This window comes from Amblyomma mixtum, chromosome 4, assembly GCF_055824585.1.
Source record: "Amblyomma mixtum isolate Tamu chromosome 4, ASM5582458v1, whole genome shotgun sequence".
NCBI lineage: Eukaryota > Metazoa > Arthropoda > Arachnida > Ixodida > Ixodidae > Amblyomma > Amblyomma mixtum.
The window spans coordinates 142,399,008-142,425,787 of NC_143015.1; the positions used below are offsets into that span (position 1 = coordinate 142,399,008).

At 50.0% G+C, this 26,780-nt stretch overlaps 1 protein-coding gene across 3 annotated transcripts in view; it reads left to right on the plus strand.

Annotated features, from left to right (window-relative positions):
- The window catches only part of LOC149348532 (uncharacterized), a 70,055-nt gene extending 43,374 nt beyond the window's left edge, over positions 1-26,681 (plus strand). Inside the window, exons 1-3 of one of the 3 annotated variants that reach the window (XM_089588173.1) lie at positions 5,571-6,300; positions 21,292-21,857; positions 24,282-26,681. In XM_089588173.1, the coding sequence (XP_089444299.1) occupies positions 21,297-21,857; positions 24,282-26,078 (2,358 nt within the window). In that variant the 5' untranslated portion in view covers positions 5,571-6,300; positions 21,292-21,296 and the 3' untranslated portion in view covers positions 26,079-26,681. Of the gene's footprint in view, positions 1-5,570; positions 6,301-11,254; positions 11,639-21,291; positions 21,858-24,281 lie in introns of those variants that run through there. The other 2 variants (XM_089588172.1, XM_089588171.1) reach the window with 2 other exon arrangements.
- The last annotated feature ends 99 nt before the right edge of the window (positions 26,682-26,780 follow it).

Consider the following 26,780-nt stretch of genomic DNA (forward strand, 5'->3'; position numbering starts at 1 on the left):
CTGTTGTTGTTTCTCGCGGGAACCAGAGGGGGGTGGATGTTGCGTGCAGGATATAAAGTGTTAACAGATCGGGCGAGGGGGTGGGTTGGGGAGGTGGTCTATCTCATGCACATTTCCCGTGGCAGCTTGTGTAAGTGCGCCGGTTGTTACACTCCAAACAGAGAGTAGCGAAAAGGGAGTAAAGTTGCCCTCTAGCGCAGTCCCTTCTACAAAAGGTTCAGTTTGGTTTGCTGGGGTTTGACGTCCCAAAACGACTCAGGCTATGAGGGACGCCGTAGTGAAGGGCTCCGGAAATTTCGACCACCTGGGGTTCTTTAACGTGCACTGACATCGCACAGTACACGGGCCTCTAGAATTACGCCTACACAGAAATTCGGCGGCCGCGGCCGGAATCGAACCCGCGTCCTTCTGCAAATTGGTGTGAGCTAGAGGACAGCATATTTCCTTTTTACTCCTTTCCGTTTACAGTCTAGCGTGGCAAAATGAACGATCCTGTAAAAAAAAAAAAACGCGTAGTAGCAGTGGTGGTTGTTAAATTAAAAAAAAAAACGGAAAGAAAAGGAGTTGCCGACAGCGGCAGTTGCTGTCTATCTTAAGCACCCGAGCTGCGGCCGGCGGAGGTAAAGGAACAGGGAGGAGACAGATAAGTTGAAAACGAAGATAGTACCGATAGCGATAGAGGGCAGGGTTAGAGCTGTGTACAATAAATATATTTACACATGCACGCAAACAATCAATCACGCAGTATAAAAGTCTAAATGATAAGGCTGCGATTGGCGTTATCATTTTTGCTTTTTATTGGGCGATTGTTTGCGCGTGTGTGTAAACGGCGCCAGGCCCCGTATGCCAAGAGTGTCAGCTAAGGCGAACGTGTCGACTTCGGTCAGCGCCGGCTAGTTGGAGATGCTTAAAATTTGTGGAGGTAACGACGGCTACGTGAGGACAGATTGGGGCACTTCTTTCCCGTTTCATCCTGGCTGAAAATGCACTTGCCATTGTATCAATACCTCTAGTGCAAAATGAATATTTTAAGAAAATCTTCTCTGTAAAAGCTCACGATTTCAGTAAAACTTTCGAAAGTAGGCAGAAGCAACTTGTCTTCATTTATAACCAGCACGAGCTGTCACGCAACTAACGCTCTCCGAGACGGCAGCACACTTTCCGACTACGATCCTTGGCGGCATATATTAAGGCGAAAGCCTTTAACGGCTCGTACTGTCGTCCGTTAACAAAGCGTGTCACACGCGTTTAACTCGGGAACTAAACAAGATAGATGAAAACCAATGGTTGCTTCAGATAGAGGAGGAAGAAATGAACCTAGAATGCAAGTTTGATGACTCTAGATTAAATAGTTAATTAATTATTGGCAAAAATGACGAAGTTGTGTCGAAATAGCGCAGACGTCGATATAGCCACGGGAACGGTGTGACGTCATGTCCACTGGCAGTAGTCACGGCATAATGAAAATTATCACAGAATGGCTGGGAAAACGTCGAGTTTGTTTCAAATTAGATGTAAAAACGTGTAATTAAGCGTAATTGACACTTTAGATTCCCTAAAGATGCATAATTTTGGTATCGATGTAACCACGGGATTGGTGTGACGTCACATCAACCGGAAGTCGTCACGGCACAGTGTCCTTGGCTTTCGCCTCTCAACACTTTAGTTGCCAAAGTGTCCTCGCAGTCTTTTGCCGCGATGGCCCGGCACAGATAAGAGACAATTGAGCTGCGCTTCTCAGCGATGATATGCCAAGATCCACACTGTAGTCTTGGGCGAAGGCTTCGAGGTGGTGGTGGTGGAAAACGTTTATTTGCTCTATTTTAGAATATTTTTTTTTTGCGGCTTCAGAAGGAGTCTTTCATCTTATCATCAGGGTCGGTTCCCCTAGTCCAGGGCTCCGCTGAGGGTCGCTGCCCTGCGTGCACGCCTTACCAGTCCTTGTTGGACTTTCAGGATGTCGCTGGATAGCATCCCCTCCCACTGTTCCTCACTCGGGTTTTCTACTATTGATAGCTCGTCTATTTTCCGGCAAGCCCATGTGGTATGATATAGGGTTGGTTTGTCTCCACACCACGGGCACTCGCTCTTGTACTGTGTGGGTAGATTTTACTTAGGATGTTTAGGCACGGAAATGTTCCCGTTTGTAACGCGCCCAACTGAGCAGGAAAGTCCTAAAACGTGTCCGTATAGGCATCTTGCTCGCCGGTGGATTGCCACACGGAATTCGCGCTCGACGGATCGCGGCCCGAGGACCTCGACGCAAGTTGTCACGACGTACACGCGGGCTGCGAGGTGGCAATCAAATACGCATGTGGGACAAGGCGCTCGCGCGCTTCTCTCGAGAAAGCGCCGGCCTTGGGAAAATAAACACAACCGTCGTCTCCACCAGAGGCTGATTTATGGGCGGGTGTTGAATGGGCCGGAGGAGGTGCTGCCTATAGTATAATGCCAGCAAAGAAGCCTCTCCCAAGTACCGCGAAGTGGAGGGTTCGACCCCGACGGGCATCGATGGGGATCGAATGTGTAGGATACGGTTATGTGCGGAAATGGTCGTGCACTTCATCTTCAAAGGACAACTTGCGGGTTTAGTATTACTATTTCTTTACTATTTCTTACTATTTCTTAACCAATGGTTCTCGGCTGCTGACCCGAAAGACGCGGGTTCGATCCCGGCCGCGGCGGCTGAATTTCTTTGGAGGAGAAATGCTAGAGGCCCGTGTGCTGTGCGATGTCAGCGCACGTTAAAGAACCCCAGGTGGTCGAAATTTCCGGAGCCCTCCACTACGGCGTCTCTCATAGCCTCAGTCGCTTTGGGACGTTAAACCCCATAAAAAAAAAATAATTTTTCAAGTTCCCGAATGTTCGCAGAAACGAATCTTAGACCAGTTCTTGGAGCGCAGTGGAAGTTGCGACGACACACCAAACTCTAAACAGAAATCAGTAAAAAGGGAGTCAGCAGTAATCTAGCGCATTCACTTTTATAAATGGGTGTGGCCCAATATTGGAAATTGGCCCAATATTGGAAATTGGCCCAATATTGGAAATTCATTATTTCAATCTGGTCCTTTGTAGGCCCAACTTTGGCGAATACATTTTTAATATTGGGCGAATTAGCCGTGCTGCTAGGGTTACTCCCGTTTTACTCCCATATAGGCGTATTCGTGTTCAGAGTGTTGGCTAAAAATAAAACCCCCTTAACCGCTTTAGCCCAAAATAGATTGTCGCGCCACCTGTGAGGAATAAATTCAGTGTCAGATGCAGTCAATCTAAAGCGGGCGTGGGTGGCATCCATTGAACTCGCTCGTGTTCGGGAATAAAGTGGGGCAAGTCACCATAGACGGCGCACTGGAGATATCACTACTGCCGAAGTCCGACGCTCTTCCCAACGCATATCCAATCGTTTTCGTTTCCCTGGGCAACGCGTGATAAGCACTTCGCCTGCGACATTCAGTCAAGCAGGTGTCTCGACAGTTCAGAGCCAGTGCATGGGATCATCCTTGCATGATGAAGAGGTAAACAACGCTTCGTACTTGTCCGGAACAGTCAGGCCGGCCGTACTTTTTAAGGTGCACGTCGCCATTCGGCCTATTGCTGCTCAAGGTAACAGCAATCGCTGAACGGCACCTCAACGTTCTCTTAGCAATCACGCTTAGCTGCGCAAATTTTGTTTGTACCTTGGATCTTCCTGTCTCTCCAAATGCTCTCAAATGAAGAAAATACGGTAAAATCTGCGAAATACTGCGCTCTTTGCAACAGGCCTTTAGTCTGAACTATTACACAATAGTTTGCATAGCTGCTGACTGCTTGCTGCTGCGGTGCTGTGCACCTGATGGTCTAAAAAAATTGGTGACTTTTGAGGAAAGGAAATAGTAGCTGTCTCGCATCTCGGTGGGCACTTCAACAGCGCCGTCTGGGAAAGGATGAAGATGGGAGTGAAAGTTGAAAGAGGTGCCGTCATGGAGGGTGCCGTAGCATAGAGAAAGATAGCCGTAGGGCGAATTTTATGGAATGCTGCGGATTGTAGCGCCACCTATGAAGAACAAATGAAGTAACGCGAGTGTCAATAGTTGCGGCCACAGCGTAGTGTTTCACTCGCAGGTGGGCGGCATAGAGTTTCTTACTATTAGAGGGAAAGCTGGCGGCGCTGCACTTCAGCCACCATGGACGCTCAAAGCATCATGGGGCGGTGAGCTACTTAATTGTTGCGGCACAGTCGTAATTTTTCGCGAACACGGAGTGGCACAACTAAGACGTTTCATTCCGAAAACGCTGTTCGTGTGTGCGCAGACGACTTTCGCGCGAACGCAGTGTGCAAAACCCATAGTAGTGAAAACGCGACGACACACGACGCCAATAAAAGGTTTTACTTTTCTGAAATGCCATTAAAAACCTCTTATAGTGTTTAAGCACAACATTTTTTTAAAAACATATTTACTTTTAAAAGTGCGCCTGTTAATTACGAAATATTAGTTTTTGTAGTGTTCATTACTTGGCCAATAAGAGCTAGCCATCCCTTATTTTGGGCGAACTTTGCACTTAAATGCTTTTCTGCTCGTTTGTTGCAATTTACAGACAGGATATTGAATGTTAGTACATTCCTGATTATCGAATAGCGCTTATTTTTGCATTATTTTTTGGCCAAAAGTTGAAGTTCTGCAGTCGGTAGCTCACCGCCCCATGATGCTTTGAGCGCCCATGGTGGCTGAAGTGGCCTCGAGGCAGTTTTTTTTCCTCCATGTCTCGAGGGATCTCCACGCAAACTCCCATTGACGGGCCGCCAGCTTTCCCTCTAGGTAAAACTCTATGGTGGGCGGAGAACAACTCCCGACGACCCCAGCGCCACACGCAGCAACGGCGGCCGGGTTTGGAAGGTCGAAGTTTTTGCCTGCAATCGCGTGATTAAACGTGCTCCATGTTCGCATTAACCCAGATATCGCGTGCGTAGTTCATGCCTCCGTCGAGTCCCTGCGGATGCTGGCGCAATCTAACCGCTTCCGATCCGCCTACGGGCAGGGATCGTTTAATCGAGGAAGTGGCCCAACCAGATGAATTCAGAAGGCATCCGAGCACCAAGATCAACCGCAAGAAAGGGGGGGGGGGGGGGGGGGGGGGTAGCAACAGTTGTCGACCCGAGAACGGAGGAAGCCTCAATTAAAACGACCCGCTTCTCGGAAATGCTGAGACGGCGCGGCGGTTCGTTTATCAAAGCCACACACACCACACCACGAGTCTCGCCCGCGCCCGGCTCGCTGCGCGTGGCCATTTTGCTTCTCTTTATTTCTTTCTTGCCTCCGAAGCAGCGTCCGTTCCCCCCCTCTACCTCAGCGCTGCATCCTACCCGACGCGATGAAGCCCAGCGAACGAGCGGCCATTCACTCCGTCTATTATTTCTTTTCCCTCCATCGATGAGCCAAGAAGCGGCATCTATGCGCCGCGTAAAGAAACAAAAGGCGGTCATTTTCGCGCCACCGCCTCTCACCGACCGTTGCCCGTCTTCCCCCCACCCGAACGGGGGCCCCCCTTGAATATAGTACCGCCGGTTGGGCTAGCGACCGTGTGGCATAATCGCTTCTCAAAGCGGATGTCTGCGCGGGGCGAGATTTGGGTCACGGGGTTTCTTCCTCGGAGGGAGCGATGCGTTTTGCTTTTGTGTCTGTTTTGACTTTTGCTGGGGCGCTTCACCGGCTCGTCTTTTTGTTCTTGATATTTTTTGCTCGCGTGTCGTACAGGCTTCGTAGCTCCTCCCCTTCTAGTTTTGAGAAATGCTCTAAGAGAGAGAGAACGAGGGTAGAGGGAGAGGTAAATTCATTTGCAGTAACACCGCCATTCGCGGGCTGGAAACGCCTCTAGCAGCCGCTCGAGGAGAGTGGTGTCGTGTGCTGTATAGGCATATGGTCAGCGCGTGCTGTCGTGACTTTCCGTTTCTCCCGGCTCTATTTTTCAATTTCTATTTTTGTGTGCGAGGCAGTTTGTTATTTACATTTTTTTCCCCTCGACTTTTTCACCGAAACTGGACTCCCCGCTTTCCATGCTCCCATCCCCTGCCTACTTTAGAGGAAAGGTGGATAAAAAAAGAAAAAAAAAGAAGCAGAGAAGGACGAAATAGTTTCGCGCTTCTGTAGAGCGTGAGAGAGTGCGAGAAGCCGTTGGATGGTTGGATTCTCTCCGTTGGGGCTGCGAACGTCGTCTGCTACTCGGCCCCTGTTCGTGTGTCGTCTGCTCCGTGTGCACTGCGACGCGTCGAACAGCCCAACGTATTTGAACAGCCTGCTGGATTCGTTCTTTGCCGAGAATTTTGTAAGTGATTCAAAAGCCGAAAGGCTCCTCAACTTTTTCTTTTTAGACCAACGCCAGGTGTGCTTTATAATGCGACGTGAAATCTTTCATCATATATGTGCGAAACTGTGACTGGGCCAAAACTCGGAGATGGATGGATGGATAGGAGCACCCCCTTTGAAACGGGGTGGTGAGAATTGCCACCAAGCTCAGCTTTTATTTTTTTATTTTTTTAAACTGCCATATTCTTTACCTACGGTTTCCTACACTTCTAACCTTATTGAAGTTAAGTCGCTTTGGGACGTTAAACCCCATAAACCAACCAACCTTATTGAAGTTAGCTGATTTTCGCGCCCCTTGAGGCATGTAAACGAACTACTGTCGCAGCTGTTTACACATAATTGTGGCAGGGAGGGACATACTGCAGGGCGCCTGCTCGTTCTCACCTCATGCCCTGATTTTGATCCAATGTTCGGTAACTGGTGTGTTGAAGAACTGTGGTTGAGGCCTGTCGCTTAGTTCAACTCTCGCCTGGAAGCCGGGTCTTGCATATTGAAACATTCCAGGATCTTATCAATGATGAACTTTTTCACGAAACCCATTGTCTCACAGTGTTATCAATATTTGGCAGTTACGTTATAGCGAGGCTTTCTGAACTAAAGTCCAAATGCGGTAGAAAGCGCCGCATGAGTCGTATGTTATTCTGTCCAAACGTCACGGCGTGCCTTCTCTTGGGTTTGCTGTTTCGTACTGGACTTCTTTTAAATCTGTTTGAGCACTGCCAGTACGATAAATAAAATAACGAAAAATGTATTTCAACTAAACCTTTTGTTTTCCATCCCGCTGCTGACACGGCAGAACAGAAACCACGAAGCCGCCGGCACTGATAGTAATAGACGGATGAAAGCAGTTTCTTTCCACGCCGATTCCTCGGGTGTTTCTCAACTTCGAAGCATACGGAAAGGATAAGCATTTGTCAAGCCACCGGAGGTATGGTAACCAGTGCCACGGTCGGCCACGCTGTTCTTGCAGCAGTTACTGGCCTCTCGTGTTTTCAGCTGTTTATTTTCACCTCATAGACGGAGTCGCATGGGCGTTTATAAAGTTCTTTACCATGCATCAGCGTCGCACAGCACAAGGACGTTCTTGCATTTCGCCGCCGCTGAAATCCCGCCTCCGGCGCCGCAATGGGTTTTCTCCCGATCAAGTTCATGGCACGTACGCGGTAGGAATTTGTTTATTAGCTACCACCTTTGCAGCTGGTTTGACATGAACGTTCGGAGAAGTAGTATGAGTGTGCTTTGGACATTTTGTTCGTGTTAACTTTACCTTATTTAAGCTGACACGCGAACCCCAAGGTCGACCGGTGGAACCCTGCACGCGACGACTTTCCCGTGCCTATGCCTGGGCAGGTTCCCCTGGATGTGCTATAATCCGCGCACAAAAATACGTACAATACTTAAACGCATTCACCACGCACGCAGCTTCCATTGTTGCCCAGCTCTTTTCTTTGTGGGTACGGCGCGGCCGCCACCTTATGTTTGCCCTAAGGTCTTCCTTCCTGTCCCCCCTTCCCTGCCATGCTGCCCAGTTTGGTTTGGCGCTGTTGTGTTTTGCGGCGGGCAAAGGAAGTTCCGCTCACGGAGTGCTCCCCGGTCTGTAGAGTTTTTTTTTCTCTCGTCAAAACTGGGGACACCCCAAGGAGGGAGGTGACTCCTCTGAATCCCTGCTATATCCCCCCCTCCGTCTCCCCCTTCTGTCACCACAGGGGTTGGGGTGGGGAGCATGACTCATGCATCCAGCCACCACTCGTCACAACACTCGCTGAACCCCTTCTTGAGTGCCCGAAAGAAAGCGAACTACAAAGTGGTCGTACGGCCACCGGTACCTAAACAGCGACCTTCAAACTCTGGAACGAAAGTTTGCTCTCTCTCTCTCTTTCACTCTACTGCCGCGCCCTTCTTTCTTTCTTTTCAGTCAACCAGCAGCGAACTTGCGGGACACACGGTAATTGCTGTTACTACGCGGTGACCACGAGGCACGAAGGGGAGGGGGGGGGGGGGGGGGGGGCGGTTTCTGGCCGTGTTTGAGTGAGGGCTAGTTGAACCGTATGAGTCATCCTATGGTTGAACAGCTTACAATTACCTTCCTTTGTAGACGAACGGCTACAAAGGATAAAAGGAGAAGTTGTAGTGCACATTGATGTGCACTTGTTGCCGGCAACCTGTCAGTGCATCATGTGGTTTTTTTTTTTCTCCCTTTCTCTCCTTTTGTCGCTGCTACGGTTTGAAAGGACGACGCCCACGGCACGGCGTAGTTTTTAAAATCCAGCTCCACAGGCCACGGCGGCAAAAAAATGTTGATTGTTTCCGAATCGCTTCTCTGCGCCACGCCCCGTGCTACTGTATTTTCTCACGCCTTTCTTCGCTCTGTCTGGCGTTCTCTCACGTGCCTCGTCGGGTGGCACATAGCTATATATCGACGTGACCCCCCTCTCCACCCCACTGGAGACAGGTGGCGCCTCCTGCCTTCAGCGCTTTCAAGCCGGCGCCACCTGTGGGGCCGCATGGACCAGCATACCTAATCAGCGGCTCCCGGGCAATTGTCTCTCGCATTCGTATTCCTGGCGCCCCTATGAAAGGGGCGGACACCGGCCCTGTGGGGGTCCACAATACACCAGCGCCAGACGGTATACGCTTAGTAGAGGCCACAGTGCCGATGAAAGCTGTAGAGGCGGGTGATTATAGCACGCAGGTTCTATTTCTGTTTGGCACCTGTTTAATTCGGTCCCCTGTAAAGGCCTTACTCACGGGCTCGAGCGTCGACACGCCGCTGCTATCACCTGCAGGATCGGCTACAGGTTCTATTCCATCGATTAGGGTGGGATAGAACCGGAGGATGATGATGATAATGATGTCCTCAGGCTTAATGGCACATAACCACGGCGAGGAATTGGCCAGGGTGCATAGCGGATACAAACGCACTAGGGAATTTGCTCTTTCCTTCTTTCAGATGGCGGTAAAAGAATAGTTGTACTGTCGAAAATCCTATCTCCATCTAGCTTTACATTTTTAGCCTATCCGTTGAAGGTATCTGATCTCTTCAGGCTTCATCTTACTGTCTGTCGAAACTAGGATGATTATAATTGGAAGGAGGCCGAAAATTTAGTCGTATTAAAATCCTGACAGACTGCCACGATGGCTCAGTGGTTATGGCGCTCGGGTGCTGACCCGAAAGACGCGGGTTCGATCTCGGCCGTGGCGGTTGAATTTCGATGGAGGCGAAATTCTAGAGAGCCGTGGACTGTGCGATGTCAATGCACGTTAAAAAAACCCGGGTGGTCGAAATTTCTTGAGCCCTTCACAACGGCGTCCCTGATTACTGAGTCGCCTTAGGACGTTAAACCCCCATAAACCATAAAATCCTGGCACTTCGGCGAATTTTAGTTAGATTCTACTGATTTTATAAAAATAACGGCTCAGTATGAAACATGTATACAAAAAGGAATGCGCAGAAGCTTTATACACAAAACACTATACGCAGACCCCAAAAAGGAATACCAGTATTTATATGTGTGTAGTGTTCCGAACGTAAATACCGGCCAGTCGGTAGCTGTGTCGGTTGTCACGCTCCCAACTGCTCCCGGACTGGTCCGCGCGCAGACCGTGTCAGACCAATGAGAAACAAGCTTTAGCGCGTCAGAACGAGTGACGTAAATGCGATCTGCGATTGCACTTTATTTTGACGCCAGCGGTTTAATACTTTCCAAACAACGCCGCGCTCTCGGCAGCGTCAAACACGACAGCGTTAAAACTCGTGAGACGAGCGTGACCCGACCCGCTATTACGAAACGCCGGTTTCTTCGACCTTCGTACACCGCGCTTGGCGGGCGAGCCGGTTTCATTCATTCGTGCATTCTTCGCGTAATGTTGGCGTCGCTTTTTTTAGAAGCGACAGCGGTTTTACGAGCACCCGTTCGTTGCCTGTCGCGGACGCAATCGCCAGCTGCAACGCCCTTTCAGAGAAGCAACATCTCGGGAGAGCAGCGTTTCTCACGCAGTTGTCGGGTTATACTAGTTTCGAGTAGTTAGAGTGACTCACGGTCGGAGGTGCCGGCTCCTTTAAGCGAAAACATTTTCCTTTTCTGTGGGGAAAGCACTTCGCTCCCCCCCCCCCCCCCCCCCTGTTTCTTTTTTTCTACAACAAAGGTACAGAAATCCCCTTAAGAATAATTTCCCACGAACCTGCCGCTGTTTAGCATAGCATACTCAACAATTCCGGACAAAAGCGCCTTTGAACGCGAAAGCGGTTTATAGCGAAACAACGGTTATAACGAAGGAATGGCGATTCCCCGTGGAAGCTCGGTCATCGCGGGCTATAACGAAGTCACGGCTATAACGAAGTAATCGATGGGCACCTTCAACTTCGTTATAACTAGGTTCAACTGTATTGTAAGATTTCGCTACAACAACCAATATATACCCACAAATCTCCCTTCGACAGACTTGGCATTTTTTTTTTTTTTGCTGTCCTCAAAAGCGTTCCCCATTGGTTTTCTATGGCAGTCTTAACTGACCCGTGCAAGCGATGGAAAAAAGTTTAAAAGAAAGATTTTGCTGCACAACGGAAGAATGTGCCATTACTTTCAATATCTTCATATAGCTTTCAATTTCCCAAAATTCAAAATTTTTGTCCAAGAATCTTGGACACGTCCAATAATTTGATTCGCATTAATTAAGTTGTACTTGAGTCAGAAGAGGTACGAACACGTCGCCTTGGCACTATTGTGGAAAACGTGCAACGCCCACTCGTTACCGCTCGCTACGTGCTTGCCTGTCACGAGACACGTGCAGGAAGCACTTCTTGAGAATCTCGTCTGCACGTTCTTACGGCCTTCTCACGTCACAACCCCACGAACGACTCAGTCATACGCGGCGCGCTAGCCGCCCTCCGATTGGTCGAGACGGTCGCGTGGAGAGGAGCAAAGCGAAAGAGAAATGGGCGAGGCCGTGCGCGCGAAGCGCACACACGTTAGAACCGCGCCGCCGCGACCGACCGAGGCATACGCGCCAAGGCGGAAGTTTCGCGAGACAATGGCGCAGGAAGGGGAGAGGGCGTGATTGCGGCTAGGCTATAATTGCTTCCGCGCGTGCTCACGCACGAACTCCCTTGTGCGTGCGTGTATTGATTTGGATGCCGAATACATATCTGGTTTCGCTCGGGGCCTATGACGGTCAGTGCGACCAGCGCTGCCCGTCGCACCAGTGCTTGCCTCGCAAGGTCTGTCGTGCTGAGGACGACGTTTGATTACACGGTCGTCTGCGTGTCTCCGGGCCTGATACCGACACCGATGTAAGAGGTAGGCAGAAAAGCGCGCGCGTGTGTGTGTATTGCCTGCAGCGTGTATACGTAATGTATTCTTCGAAGAGGGTCGCCTCGTATTACTGCCTTCGCTGTGTCCGATGCTAATCGATTACTCGGGTCAATTGTTTTGTCGTAACCGGAAGTTGCAGAAACCGCGCCATCGGTTCTATATTGAGTGAACGTGGTGTTCGGTGCGGAATGTCCAGGGGGTAACAAGCTTGAAGCCAACTTTAAACGGGCTTAGTTTTCTAATTCCAGTAAGCTAGACCGAAGCTGGGTTTTTAAAAGTCCGCCTGTGAGAGCACCAATGCCGTGGTGGCAGTTTGAGCTGTTACATTTGAGCTTTACGAATGTTTCTTCTAAGCAGGGATTGGTAACAACTACGGGAAAGCCCTCGGTCTGAAATTTCTCGTTAGTCATTAATCACCTTATTTCCATTTCCGACTACCGTTATAAAGACGGCACCGACACTGTTGACTAACGTTTAGTACGTAAAACGCTGATTCCTAAAAGCAGTCTTCGCTCCGTGTCGGTGACACTGTTCAGTCCAAAACCCTATAGGCTTCATTTTATTATGCGGTCTACCAGACTACGGACTCTGATACATAATGACGTTAGCGCCAAAAACGAGGACTAAAGTGGGTGAAAGACACAACACGAGCGCTTTTGATAGGCTATAAAAAAGTCTCTGATAGGCTATAAGAGTCTATAACCCGGTATACCCCTGCAGCGAACTGTTACAATTAAGCTGTAGTCTTAATTGTAACACCCCTAGTTTCTCTACTTGAACGACATCGCACAAATAATAGGTTCCTCCTCCTATTCTCAGAAGTCCTCTCCGAACGAATCAATGATCTCAATCTCATCTTAGATGGCGCGCTACAAGCCCTTCGACATTAACGCCTCACTTTAAGCAACTTCAGCGCAGACTTTTCCCCACCACTGACGGTGGTCCCCTACCGCGGACGTCGAACCCTGCCTATCGGTCCCCCTCCTCGTAATCGGTCGTGCGAAACCTCTCCGGGCCCATCTCCCATCGGAAGAGACAGATGGGAAGGGCCAGTGAGGAGGGATGCCACGGCTGTGTCCGTGAAAGCGAGCGCATCGGGCCGCTCTCAATGGTCAGTGCCGCCCCCCCCCTCCCGTTCTCTTCCGTGACCTGGATTCTTATTCTCCGCTGGGAAAAACCACGCTCAGCAGATTCAAGAAGAAACAGATGCATAAGAAAGAAAGGAAGAATCGTCTCCCACCGACTACGGTCGCCCCTTATACCTTACGGGGGGCGCCCATATCTGAGCGGCCCCTTTTATTTATCCTCCTGTGCGCATTTATCTACTGCCTTTGCTGGAGTAATCGACTTTATCTAATTTTTTTTTGTTATTTTCGGTGCCTGCGGAGGCAAGCAGTCGTGCCCACTCCGAATACGCATACACAAACAACGGAGCCAGGCGAAGAGAGAGAGAGAGAGAAAAAAAGAATCAAGATAGAATTCAAGCGCTGGTAGTCAGTGGCTTGGGGTAGGAAGATGGCCGGGAGAGGTCCGGGTGGCCCCGCAAAAAAAAAAAAAAATCTACAAAACGGAGAATCTGAAACGAGAGAGACTAGAGTAGCGCATAGACGAATGAGAATAAGGCATGGTATGGAGGTAGAGCTGGAGTCGCTGTTTGGGAGCGACACCCCTGCCACCTGTCGGGAGAGTTGGAAAATAAAAAGCAAACAGAACGAGAGGCGCCTCCAAATTACAGCGCGTCATTTTCTTTCCCCTTCGTATCTCCTCTATTATCTCCTTTTGATTGTTTTTTTTCCTCTGTTATTTTTAAACGTTCCGCCTTTTGCCTGCATACCGCGAACATCAAAGAGCCCGCCTGTGCCAGCCATCGGAGAGTAAGCCTGGAAAGGCACGCTTCAAAGAACACGTATTATTTTGCGCTTTTATACTATACAGAAAAGCATACGTAACGTAATTTCACTTTCCCTGTTAACGGAGGCAAGGCCTCGGCACGCGGTATACAGCGAAGCTACGCTATAACGAAATGCGGGCAGGGAGGGGGGTATTATACTTACTTCTGTTGTGCTTCCTACATGCTCCACTCGTATATGTCTGTACATTGTGTTTTAGGGGAATGTCTCACAGTGGAGTAGTTTTAATTTAGAGGAGCAATTACTCCTCACTGGCATGCTGTGCAAAAGCTAAGTGAAAAAAAAAAAAAACTTCGTTGATAGCTATCTCTGTATAAACAAAGAGTACTTCTCACTCATTCTTGTAGATTGATCACTGGTAGCGAGGAAATCGGGTGTTCCCTTTCATATTTCTCGGGGCTGTACCTGTTTCATATCTGGCACACGCGCCGATGCATCGCAACAACTGTACAGCAACGCCGCGGTTACTTCCTTGAATAGTAAGTAGTCTTTATAAATGTTACCAGTTCTCATGATTCAGACTTACTAAGGAGAATAAACTTATTTTTCATAGAAATCGGGGGGGGGGGGGGGGGGCAGAATTGCGTAACGATCAAATCAGAAACGGATCAGTTAACCCTGCTCTTATTGGTCGATATGTCCGTCAGTTCGTGCAGACAAATAAGAACGAGGCTTTTTGACTGTTTTGAGATTGTAATCTTCCCGTAATTCGGATCCAGGCGTTCCCCTTTATACTGCTAGGCCCTGTGTACCTCTGGAATACTTGGTCGCGTACAAGAACGCTCCGGTTCTAGTTGCGGGGAAGGAGTTTTTCAGCTTTGAACGCCTTTGGACAAAGGCGGGGGCAACGTTCACCGCGCTTATCGCGCTCCCCCCCCCCCCCCCCTCACCTTCAATAGGAGCTGTGACCCTTCTTTGAGACTCCGGAAAAACCGGCGACCCCGGTTCAACGCCCTCGGCCTCCTACTTGCGCGGTTATTCTTCTACGTCCTTTCGAGCCACTCGAGTTTTGGTCCGGTTAGGTGCGCCGCAGGCCACCACTCTCGGATCTGTTTGCTGCGAAAAAGAGACCGCTTAAAAAAATTCAGGGGGGCACTTTGTTGACCTAAATTGCGGTGAGGCGAAAGCCTTAAGCGCGGTGTTGCTGCTTGTGTCACTGATGTGTGGTTAAGATGTTGATTAAGTACACAATTGTTTGTGAATCTTAAATGCTGGAGACACTGGAGGGCGTTTGGGGGGCATCCGTCTGATTCGACGCCTTTCTGCAAACACTCTCCAGCGTCCTAGACAAGGAGAACTACGTATCCGTTGGCAGTAAGTATCGTAGCCATTAGCGGCACGCTCGGCTGCGGAACGGAAGGTTGGTGGTTTGCGTTGGTATTCCGAAGCGCAGAATTAACGCTGACGAAGAGGTCGAATTAAAGCAGCAGGACGCAAAGCTACCAGTTAAAAAACCACACAAAGCGAGAGTCTGCGGCGAAGGCTAAGAGGTATAAAATAATTTTTAAAAAATACCAAACTGTTGCTCCTCACTGTGTTCATTCTTTTTAAACAAATTTCTTTAACGTGCACTGACATCGCATAGAACATGGGCGTCTTAAGTATTTCGCCCCCATCGAAAAGAAAAAAAGCCGTTGCCTGGATAGCTGTGTCATTGCTGGGGAAAGTATTGGATTTCAAAGTTCCTGCAATGCCGGACCTTTAACCATTACGCTATTTTTTCCCGAAGAGATCTTCTCTGCTACCTTTACTATCAACCACGTTAGGAGGGCACGAACCGGACAAGCAAGAACCACACAAAAATAGACTCCACGCAGACCATCGCCGCGCGTGCCCCCGCGTGTTTACCACGTTATTGGCCTCCCGCTTATAGTTAGCTACAACGCCACATACCAAATTAGCCAACCGTACGTAGGGTGTGCGTCAACCAAAGTCTTCACACGCGCCTAACCGCGCCGCCCACTTCTTTCATCGGCAACAACAGAAAAGATATAAAAGCGAAACAAAGTACCCCAGGCGCTGTTACAACAAGCGCTTCGCTCCGTCTCGCACTTAAAAAACAATAAACAGCCCCCTTTGTAGCACAGATTCGTTCCCGACCTGCTGAACTTTTTGTGTCGGCTCCAATCGGCGTAACGCGCGGTTTACGGTTCGCACGCTGCCAAGACAAACACGAAGGCCAGTACAGACGACTAGCTGTTTGGAGTTTGGAAATAAGCTGACAAAAGGCGCTCGCCCAACGCACGCAGCGGCGAAAGTTGGAACTAGGGCGTCCCCCATCCCAGTGCGCCGAACACTGAGGCATCCTAGTTCAATTAGCTCGCGTTATATCACCTTGTAGCATATGAGCAGAAGCTGACAGCGCTCAGCTATAGGAAAACGAGAAACTAACACAACGAACGCTCCAATTTGGAAGACCTTGATACGCGGTCCATCGTCATATTGCCACCAGGAATCCCTCATTTCGACCTGTGCATTTGCCAAGTGCCTTGCGACCCCGAAATTCGACGTGTGCGTTGTGGTGTGTATTGAGAGTGAGTGCTGCAACGGATACGTGCAGTGGTCCTTTTCCGAGCTTCTCTGCCGCTTCGCCGAAGACGGCGCTGCGATCGGATTACGGGCGCGAATGCTGATTCGGTAGGTGTATGTTAAAGACTTTACGAGTGAATTGCATGACATTACGGCTCATCTGACTATCATTCTAGCCATATTTTTCCCCCCTACGGGTTCTCCAGCTTTAAATTTCGCCTTGGTTCCACATCTAGTGCGTGCCACAGGCGACCGTACAAAGAATAGGTCAAGGGAATGTCTGCGAGGTTGTATTAGCTAAATTTAGTAATAATAGTTAAGTTGATTGAACGGAAATGACATCATCGCCGCCACCACTGAGCACTCTTTGAGACTTCACCGATCATCTGCTTCACTCTGCACGAAGTCGTGGGTTCGATTCCCGGCTGCATCTACAAGAAGGCGAAACGCAAAAAGACTGTCGTGTGCTGTGCGATGTCAGTGGACGTTAAAGATGGGTTTATGGGGTTTAGCGTCCCAAAGAGACTCAGGCTATGAGGGTCGCCGTAGCGGAGGGTTCCGGATAATTTCGACCACCTGGGGCTCTTTAACGTGCACTGACCTCGCATAGTACACGGGCCTCTTGCATTTCGCCTCTATCGAAACGCGACCGCCGTGGCCGGGATCGAACCCGCGTCTTTCGGGTCAGCAGCCAAGGGACGTTAAAAGAATCCTACAGCGTAGCTATGGCGCGTACAGAGCAGATTAATCGCCAACGTTACGCCCTCATTTTCCCTTTCACTTTAACTCGCTAGCCGACCATAAATGGTGGGCGTTGCTCGTCGTTGGGGATTTCCCGCGAAATTCTGACGGGGCTTTCGAAGCAGCGGGCTCGCTTTTGATTCCAGAAATCAAAAGGTGCGGTGCACGTTCTAGCCTTGCTCCCCCCCCCCCCCCCCCCCCCCCTTCTCCCCACGCGCACACACACGTCCTCCAATGTTCAGGTCAGCGTTAGCAGATCCTGGAACTACCTGGAATTACCGGAATGGTGTCCGTACTGCGCGCGAATATAAAGTCTCCGCTTCTTGGTTAAGAACGCCGAGAATCAACCAGGATTACGGGCTGGAGCCTTGTCAGACGTTGAAAGGTTAAACAGAGTCGTATTTTCGTCTGCAAGGTTTCATAAAGGCACCAGCACAACGATGCAACCTAATAGCACTAATAGTACCTAACGCACGCCATTCGGCCCGGATTAGCTTATACGGTCGCTCGAGCACGTCTTCTCACCATTGATCACACATGGCAGATGGCGACATGGCGTGCAGAACTGTAAGCACGCAACGTGCTTTAAGTGAGCCTTCGGAGTAGAATTCGACTCGTTGCCTCGGTTATCGAGATGATTTAGCTGGCATAAGCGCTCTTGTGGCGCGTTTCAAAAGTTGGCCGGCGTCAAGGATGTCTGGAAGCCGTTACTATGAATACCGGGACACTTAGGTGCAAAGAAGCACTTGTCCGCGTCTTTCTGACTAGCTAGCTGTTTCTTCATTATGGTCAACTATAGGCCAAACTTCTGTGTTACTTTAGCCGCACATGCACGGCGTGCACGCCGGAGTGGCGATAAAAGTGATAAAGAATGCAAGCAACAAAAGCGAAAACCAAAAAAAAGAGAGTAAATTTTGTTTAAAACCCTGCTCTATAGGCGCCGACTATAGATATCGTGCGATAGAGTCACCAAGACCGGCTGGAAAAAGCAGATGTTTCGCAGATTTTCCTGGTAGAGACGATAGCGGTATCGGTGTCCGTGGAAAAACCGTATGTTTCGGCGTACATCGATATCGTTATCTTCTCTCCAGCAGCCGTGTGCAATGGGACTGTTATCTGGCCGATAGCTACGCTGTGTTCAAACCGCAGTGCTCACAGTATGCCCCCCCCCCCCCCCCCCCCCCCCCGTTTCTGTAACCCTTTCAAGGCCTTGTGCGGATTACACACCGTAGCGACAACATTCGCGTTAATCCCGTGCAGCCGTAAAACCTGCTGATGCAATCACGCCGCCGACAACGCTTCCCAGAAGGTCACGCACCGTGTTGTGCGTGCGAGGAACAGTTCACTGCAGAGCTATATGTTCCCCGAAGGGTATATACCTATATGACTCTGGCCGCTCCCAGCGCCGAATGTCAGGCCTAGCCGATCCACTGTGCTCCAGGCGTGCTCAGGCTCAGTTCCCGCCGCTGTCGCAACTCCCGCGGCCAGTGACGTCACCATCGTATAGTCACTCCTGTTTGTCGCGGCTGTAATCTGTCTACACAGAGCGTCCATTTAACGCGCGTGGAGCTGTAACGTTCGTCTGCTACTTGGCATTTGAATCGTTTGAATGTTGCGAAGAGGCCAACGACAGCCGTTGTCAACGTTTCCAGTCGCTTTCAAATAAATTCCTTCCATGCCGTACTGCTGACCGACTATTCCGGTGATGCGACAACTTTTGAAAAGCTTACAGTAAATGAAGTTTGCGAAATCAGCCGACCTACCTTTGGCTACTTTGTGATTATCTTGTCTTTGTGCTTTTACAGGCGTTGTCGCGCATGCATATTGGAGAGCGGCAACCAGACGACGCCGCGCTTGGCACTGAAAAAAAAACAAAAAACGCGGGAACGTTTATGCCTTCCTTCGCTGCATACCTTCTTGCCTCGTCATCGGCCCCAGCATAGCACCTAATTATGGAGAAGCGCAACCTTCAGCGTTCGGAGCGGGTGTTATAAACTTGCAACCAGTTTATCGCAGGTTACAACTTACAAGTAAACGCGATTCCCCTTTCCCTTCACGCGTTCGTGCGCGCGCAGCGTCCTGCCGCATACTGCACGGAATTAACGCCGCCCCGATTCGCGCGTACAGTTGGTCAACGCTCTCTCCCGTCTCGTTCTAACCGCCCTTTTTCGGCGCTGTTACTTATTTTACCCCCGCACTGCAATAAATCAAGCTCGACCGGGCTCCCATTACATAACACGGTTCCCCGAGGGCGCTGTGGGAAGGAGCGGTGCGGCGTTCAAACGGGGGAGGTCGCAGATGGCGGCGCCACCTGTCGAGCGAGATGCTTACCAGCCACGACCGACCCTGTTTATAACCACGGCGGCCCACTCATCACGGCGACGGCCACGCCTGGCCGCTGCAGGCGCTGAGCTCGTAAAAGTATGCGTGTATCGAACATCGCGAGCCTGCGCGAATGCCTCGAGAGGAAGGAGGCCACACGCTAACGGCCGCTTAGCATCGGGCGGGGGACCGTGTCAGTGGGTTATACGGTTATACACGGGCTATGCGCATTTGCAGGGCATTGCGCTGCAGTCGGTTGTTCGCATATAATGCGCGCATTGCTATAGTGCAATGCTCGGCTTATCACGCGCTATTAGTACTATTACCGACTGCAAAAATGTGAATAGTTTTCATTCGTGCTCACAGGCGTATATATCGATTCCTCACATTATTGCAGAAGTGGTCTTTTCCGACATATATTTAGCAGAGCAAGGTAAAATTGTCAGTCGCCAGCGATGTAGGAAGCCTACTGCAAAAGCTCACTGCAAAAGCTGACACAAACAGCCTAAAATTTCCGAGGTCCGACTGCTGTACTGGCAAGCGCTTGAAGTTATGAATTTGGATATTGATTTATTGTATAAGGCTGGCTATTTGTGCGCTTTTTTATTGTCCTCAGACGGCCAGAACTGGTCACACTTCGCTAATGAGCACTATGCAGTAATCGTACTTTTCTCAATAAAGCTGCGAGTTTTTTCTTTTACATTTCTACATTGTAGGAACCCCGAATGGTGAAATACTGTATGTTAGTTTCCTGTGCACAAAGTTAAACGTGCACAAATTTGAATGTTATTTCGCTCCGGCTCCACCCAATGCGGCCGCCTCGGCCATTCACAGTAGAAAAAAAAAAGCCGTTTATAACACCCGAAAACTCAGTTGGAACTAATTGGAAACAAATGATAAGTAATTGAGTTGAAATTGGCTCCATTTGCATGTTCGAAAGTCCCGAATGGTCTTTCTTTGACTGGGGCGACTTCGGTCAACCCCGCGAAGTCGGCTCTACTCGCTCTACTGCCGATTCCCAATCCAATGAGCCATCGCGACGGAAAGCGAAAAGCAAAAAAATAAAAATAAATAATAATACACGTACCTTGTGTCGCCGATAAGCAAGTCCCCATCTGCCGGAAAACACCGGATCGGGTAAATGACATCACGGGCAGACGACACGACCCACGAAGACCGACCTTGGGACATTACTCACGCATGAATAAAAGCCGTATCAAGCAGAAAACTGCTATCGGGGCATAAAAACACGTCCCTTCCCTTTCCTGCCGGGGAATAACGCACTAATCAACCAACAGCAGGAAACGGCACACGTGTTTCCACCGGCGGGTACGTTGGTCAGCGACACGTGGGGAAAGGCCCGGCCGTCGGCCCGCACCAACACACACGTGTGCCGTCAACAGCGCTCGCAGAAGCCGCAAAAGCAGACGCTACTGGGACGTGCGAACACGCTACACCAGAACGCATTAGAACCGCTTTACACCGAACTTGAATATGTGGACGCTTGCCGCACCATGCATCGACCCCTGCTAGACTTCACCCAAGAAACGGGCTTCTACCTTTCCCTTCAACTCATGCGACGTGGCAAAAACTAGCGCAAATAAGAAATATAAAGAAAAAAAAAACGCTGCAGCAGCTTTTTGCGTCGTGAGCTCGCCGAACGCTATCGCCTGCATCGGCAGCCCCTATCCACCCACGGTCTAGAGTTTACGCATTGCTTACTCATTGCTGCAGATAACACCATGTTGCTGCATGCGTTTGTGCATTTCTGCTGCAAAACTGGAAAAACGAAAATTTGGCGGACTTAGTGGCAACCCTTGTTAGGGATTGGGTGAGCTAATGGCACAATGCATTCAAAAGTGGTGAACAATACAGCCTCTGCGTTAAAAAATTCCTTGCTTAAAAACACGGGCACTACGAAGGGAGGGTTTATCTCGTGCACGACGGAGCAAACCGCAACAGTCTTGTAACTAGCTGTGACTACTTCGAAGCTTAAACCAAAAGACAGACTGAAAACGGTTTTCAAAATATTCCGCACGCTGGTTTCAAGGTTCAGTGTTGCCAGACGCCCGTTTTTCCCGCCCGTTTTCAAACTTCCACGGTACTCAGCAGAACAATTTTCGTTGTGCTTTGCAGGAGCCATGGGGGGTCTGGCAGGCGGGACCTCCGGCTCCATCCTGGCCGTGCTGATTCCTCTGCTCGTCCTTCTGGGCGGCAACCCTTGCCGAGCTCAAGGGGACACGCCGGCCGATGCGAGCCTTGTGCGATGCAACGACACTTGCGCCTCTCTGACCGCCGGCGGCAACGACTCCTTGTCGATGACGGCAGCGTACGGCGACAACCCGTTCCACCGGGCCAACGTGTGCCGCTGCGACGACGTGTGCGTCAAGTTCGGCGACTGCTGCCGCGACGCCCCGGCCCTCTTGGCGATGACGTCCGGTGGCGTCGGGGGCGGACCGTCCGTCGAGTGGGAATGCGTGCGGGTCCGGAGTGACATGCAGGCGACGTGGGTCCGGCGCGCCTGCAAGGCCGGCTGGAGCGGCTCCGACGAGGTGCGGCGAAAATGCGAGGACGGGGCCAACCGACGCGTCACCGACCCCAACGGCATGGCGCCGGTGACATCGCCGCGAACGAACGTCACGTACGCCAACGTCTTCTGCGCCGTCTGCAACGACGACTTTGAAGATGTCCGTCGGTGGCAGGTGAGTGGACCTTTACTTGGTAGATAAGCGAGTAGTGCAGTAGTTCATTGCAAACTCAGTAGACAGTTTGGCTGGGGGTTACACCAAGACTGCACATTAGATCCAGACTCCAGCTCATGAGACTTACTGCTCATCAAAAGTCAAATACACTCCAGTGTTGAAAATGGAGGAGTATTTATGCCAGTACTGTTCAGCTAAATAAAAGACCAACATATACGTGTGTAGAGTGCATAAAGTGCTCCGTCGTGTTTGTTGGCGTCATTGATAAGTTCTTTATGGCTCAAAATAATACCTAATTACGTATTGCCGCGAATCTTTGTAGCGTTTGTTTGTTGTGTTTATTTGTTCATGCTTCAAGGCTGCCGGCACGCCGCTTTATCGCTTCGTTTGTGACGCAAGACGCGCCTAGAATTATCTCGATTGATCGCATCCGGACGGAGCCGATTCTAGCTTGCGCCAGAATGTTCTAGTAACTTCTAAAGCTTTATCTCGAAGGTTCGCTATCAGCTTTAAAAAGAGCACGGCCGACAGCGGCGATCATTCTGTTCGACTCATTCTGTTCGACGACCGCCGAGCACGCTTGTTGCTACGCCGCCGCCGAGTGATTCAGTTCTTTGCGGGCGCAAGTCAGCCCAAATAAAGAGTTTCGTTTCGAAGACATTCTCGCTGTTTTCCTGTTCGTCCGACTGCAGTCACCACTACGTGACAGTATTACCTTTAGTTTCGGTTATGGACCAACTTGTTAGGGGCCACAGCGAAACGGCAAGAATACGGCCAATGTAGCTCTCGCTACAAAACTGGAGTCGTCTGTATGCAGAATTTTCATCGATGCGAGCACGATAGCTGATTTCAAAGGCTGCGCCATCTGGCGAACAGCGAGTCAACCAATATCCTTGCTCAGAGCTTGGGTAGGTCTTGCAGTACCCAGATGGCGCAACCTGTTAAATCTGCTGCTCCGCTTGCCTAGACAAAAATTCTGCGTGCAGACGATTGTAGTTTTTTGCCAATCCTTGACAATTCAGACATGTTCCAATGTTTAAATTATTTATTGAAAAACGCAGTTTATCACAAGCTACCCTATGGTCTGTGCTTGAACCCAAACAGCAAGTAGTTTGCACAGGACAATTTTTTGCAACCCAGACAGACAAACACGGAACACTCTGTACATTGCTGCATGCTTTTTGAGTGCTCTAGACAACTGTGCAGAGCATGGTGTATATTCTAACACCACATAGTGCAGAGACCTGTCCCATTAGCATCGGATGTCCTCCTACCTGGTCTTGTTTTAAATACTTCATTACCATGAGCAGTGCTAACAGAACGAATGAGGTTAGGGTTACCGAAGCCAAGAGCAAAGTGTCATGCCTGAGCAGTTGCTGTTACCCATTGCAAGGCTAGCACTGCTGTAGCTAATGATCTGATTGGTCTCCTCTCCGTCCACATAACTTTCTAATATGAAACATGAATAATTTTATGCGAGAGCAATTAATGCTCCCGTCTGTAGTAAATCCTTTTGAGAAGCAACCTAGGTGGGTCATCTAGGTCATGTGACCTGGCGGTGTCATCACAACCTGCCCACCGGATTGTCAGCAAACTGACCACTGCGACCGACTGCAGTTAAATTAATGACCGGCCGCGAAAGGTTGCTTGGGAAGAGCAGAATTTTTGGTTACAAGGGACCTTAGTTACACGTGGTTACAAGACAAATCTTTCCCGGGTAACCTTGGTATCACTTGTAACGAAGTTTCACTGCAGCAAGAAAACCTTTCCTGATCCTGCGTTACAACAGCCGCCTTCGATTTTTAAAGAGGGACCTCTGCAGCATGCAAGGCATGTGCTTAAAAATAAACTTGCACATTTCTTCCATGCGTCTTGTGGTTCTCCTGAAATTTCTCAGATTCTTAAGTCTGTATCTGCGGAATTTCGCGGATTCTTTATTCTGCACCCGCAGAATTTAGAATTTCCCACAGCAGAAAGTTCAGGGCCCTAACCATAATCTTATCTGGGCGCCGCCGTGGTGGCTCAGTGGTTATGGTGCTCAGCTGCTGACCCAAAAGACGTGGGTTCGATCCCGGCCGCGGCGGCTAGAATTTCTTTGGAGGAGAAATTCTAGAGGCCCGTGTACTGTGCGATGTCAGTGCACGTTAAAGAACCCCAGGTGGTCGAAATTTCCGGAGCCCTCCACTACGGCGTCTCTCATAGCCTTAGTCGCTTTGGGACGTTAAACCCCATAAACTAAACTAAACTAAGCAGTATGGATAAGAATTGAGCTGCAGCTAGTTGCAGCTTATTTCTAATCGAGGATCAAAGAAACCTGGTTACAGTTATCATCCGAATAGAACTTTTATGCCAGGTAGATTCCTTAATAGGCTCTGCAAACTGCGGTAACATGGCAACTTATAGTGAATGTCCAATTGTTTGCAGGTGAACCTGGACTGCAAGGAGTTTTATGGTCTCATCAACATGACTGGGGAGGACATCCGAAACAACATCCAACTGGACCCCACAAATACCAGCTGGGGTGTCTGGTTCACAGCCCCTGGTGACATTCCACGCTTCTTCGCCTGTGTGCTGGAGTATGCGCCCCAGAACCTATCAAGCGCATACACCTGCAGTTCCTTCGTGTCAACCTGTGATCCCAGCTGGGTCGGTACGGAGACTGAGAAGCTGTGTCAGTCGTACCAGTCGGTGATCAACGTTTATGGTGTGAACTACCGCAACCCAGAGTGCATGGTGTGCAACAACGACACCGCCCCACTCCAGATCTGCGGCTTCTACAGCGACACCAGCTTTGTCAGTCCCCGCGGTTTCAGCTTCAGCATCCTCATGGACGTCAGTCCGGCTGCCGGCAACATTGTAGGCAAGAAGAAACGCTGTGATTTCGGCGAGCTTTACGACCCGTTCTACAAGACCTGCCGTAATGTTCTGTGTGGTGTCGAAGGTTACGTTCTTGAAGGTGATAAATGTGTCAAGGATAAATATCCTGATGACGAAGTTCCAGATACGATTCTACCAAGGAGTGGCAACGAGTCGTCATCGTACACCCACGAGTTCCTCACATGCCGGAAGACACTGCTGAACGAGGGAGAGTATGTGATAAGGTCCAACGGCTACCTCTATGCCATGCGGTATGACCGCGAGTTTGCTCCCGACAGTTTCAGGCTGGAGATGCCCGGCCTTGAGGCCCTTGTGTGCATTGTTTTCAATGGAACCAACGAGATAGCCAAGTTCTCCACGACCATGGGTTATGTCTCAGCGGTGGGTCTTGGTGTGTCTATCGTGTGCCTCTTTGCGCACCTTATTGTGTTTGTCTTGGTGCCGGACATGAGGAACCTGTCTGGACGAAATCTCGCCAGCCTCTCGCTAGCCCTCCTCGCTGCCTACATCAGCTTCCTTATTGGCATGTCGGACAAGCTCCATGGACAAGCTTGCCGGGCCCTCGCTGTCACGACCTACTACTTTTTCCTCTCTTCGTTCTTCTGGATGAGCACCATGGCATTTGATGTTTGGCGGACCTTGCGCGTCGCCACACGAGAACTGCGGGTCAGTTCTGGCACCCAGTGGCAACGCTTCACTCTTTACAGTCTTTTCTCATGGGCCCTGCCAGCTGTTGTTGTTGGTATTGCTGTCTTCTTGGACGACCGTTCCGTTGGCATTGCTGAGGATTTCAGACCTCTGTTTGGGCGCCATGGCTGCTGGTTTGGCCAACGGAAGGCCCTCCTCGTGTTCTTTGCCGCCCCTGCCGGCGCGCTCATGCTTCTCAACATCATCCTCTTCACTTCCACCGCTGTCATGGTGGTCAGCTCGACAAAGTCTAGCGTCAAGCGTTCAGGCAGCGCAGCAAGGCGCAACTTCAGTCTCTACATCCGGCTTGCAGTCATGATGGGCCTGTCCTGGACCCTGGGCTTTGTGGCAGGGTACCTCGATGTTGAGGTGCTGTGGTACATCTTCGTACTCCTCAACACGCTGGAAGGGCTGTCCATTTTCGTCGCTTTCTCATGCACGCAAAAGGTTGGCACGCACCTGAGAGACAATGTGCTCAGGTGCATCAAGCGCGAGCCATACCGCACCGGCACACTCAGCTCTGGCTCTGGATACAACTCTCAAAGCACTGGAACGACGAGCTCGGGATTCTCACGGCGAGCATCTCCTCGCAGTTCGACGAACTACAAGCGCACAGCTCCGTACCTTGGCAAGAAGACCAGCATGGATATGTACTAAGTCCGTGCGTCGGTCGTTTGTTGCCAACAGAAATGTGACTACCCATGTGGCTCTCTGGTGCCTGTGGGCACCACAATCTTGTCATGTCTTGTAGAGCTGCCACGGAACTTATCTTTTACTCCTCTGGTGAACGCCTCACAGCCGTTTCTACTGAGGACGCCAGTGTTCCTATTCCACGCATGGTTCCTGAATCTCATTCTTGACATATTTATCGTTCGATCCATCAGACCCTCCCTCGGATTCCAATCTACATCCTCGCAATGGCAAAGTCAGTGACTCTTCCCAAGTCTTCTCAGGACGACTGTGCCAGTTTATCTTTTTATTTATCATTGTGTGATGAGCCGATTCATCAAGTGCACTTTCAGACTGCATCTTTGTGCTTAAAAAAAAAAAAATTCTCGTAGACAGTTGTATCAATTTGTTGTGCATTTCGTGCCACAGAGGACTCTCTTCATCAGCACGATTGTGAAATACCAAAGTTGTGTGCAAGTGAGTGTGTTGTGCATGTCTGTGAGTGCATCATAAGACTTTTGTCTCTCATGTAAATATTTTAACCTGATACTCTATGACCAATCCTGTAAATAAAGATGTAGACATGTTAAACAGTTGGCAGTGGATGTTTTCTGTGTGTGCTTACTTGGAAGCTGCTGTCCAGCAGCAACACTTTTCTTGTGGCTTCATAATCATAGCCGTAGACATTTT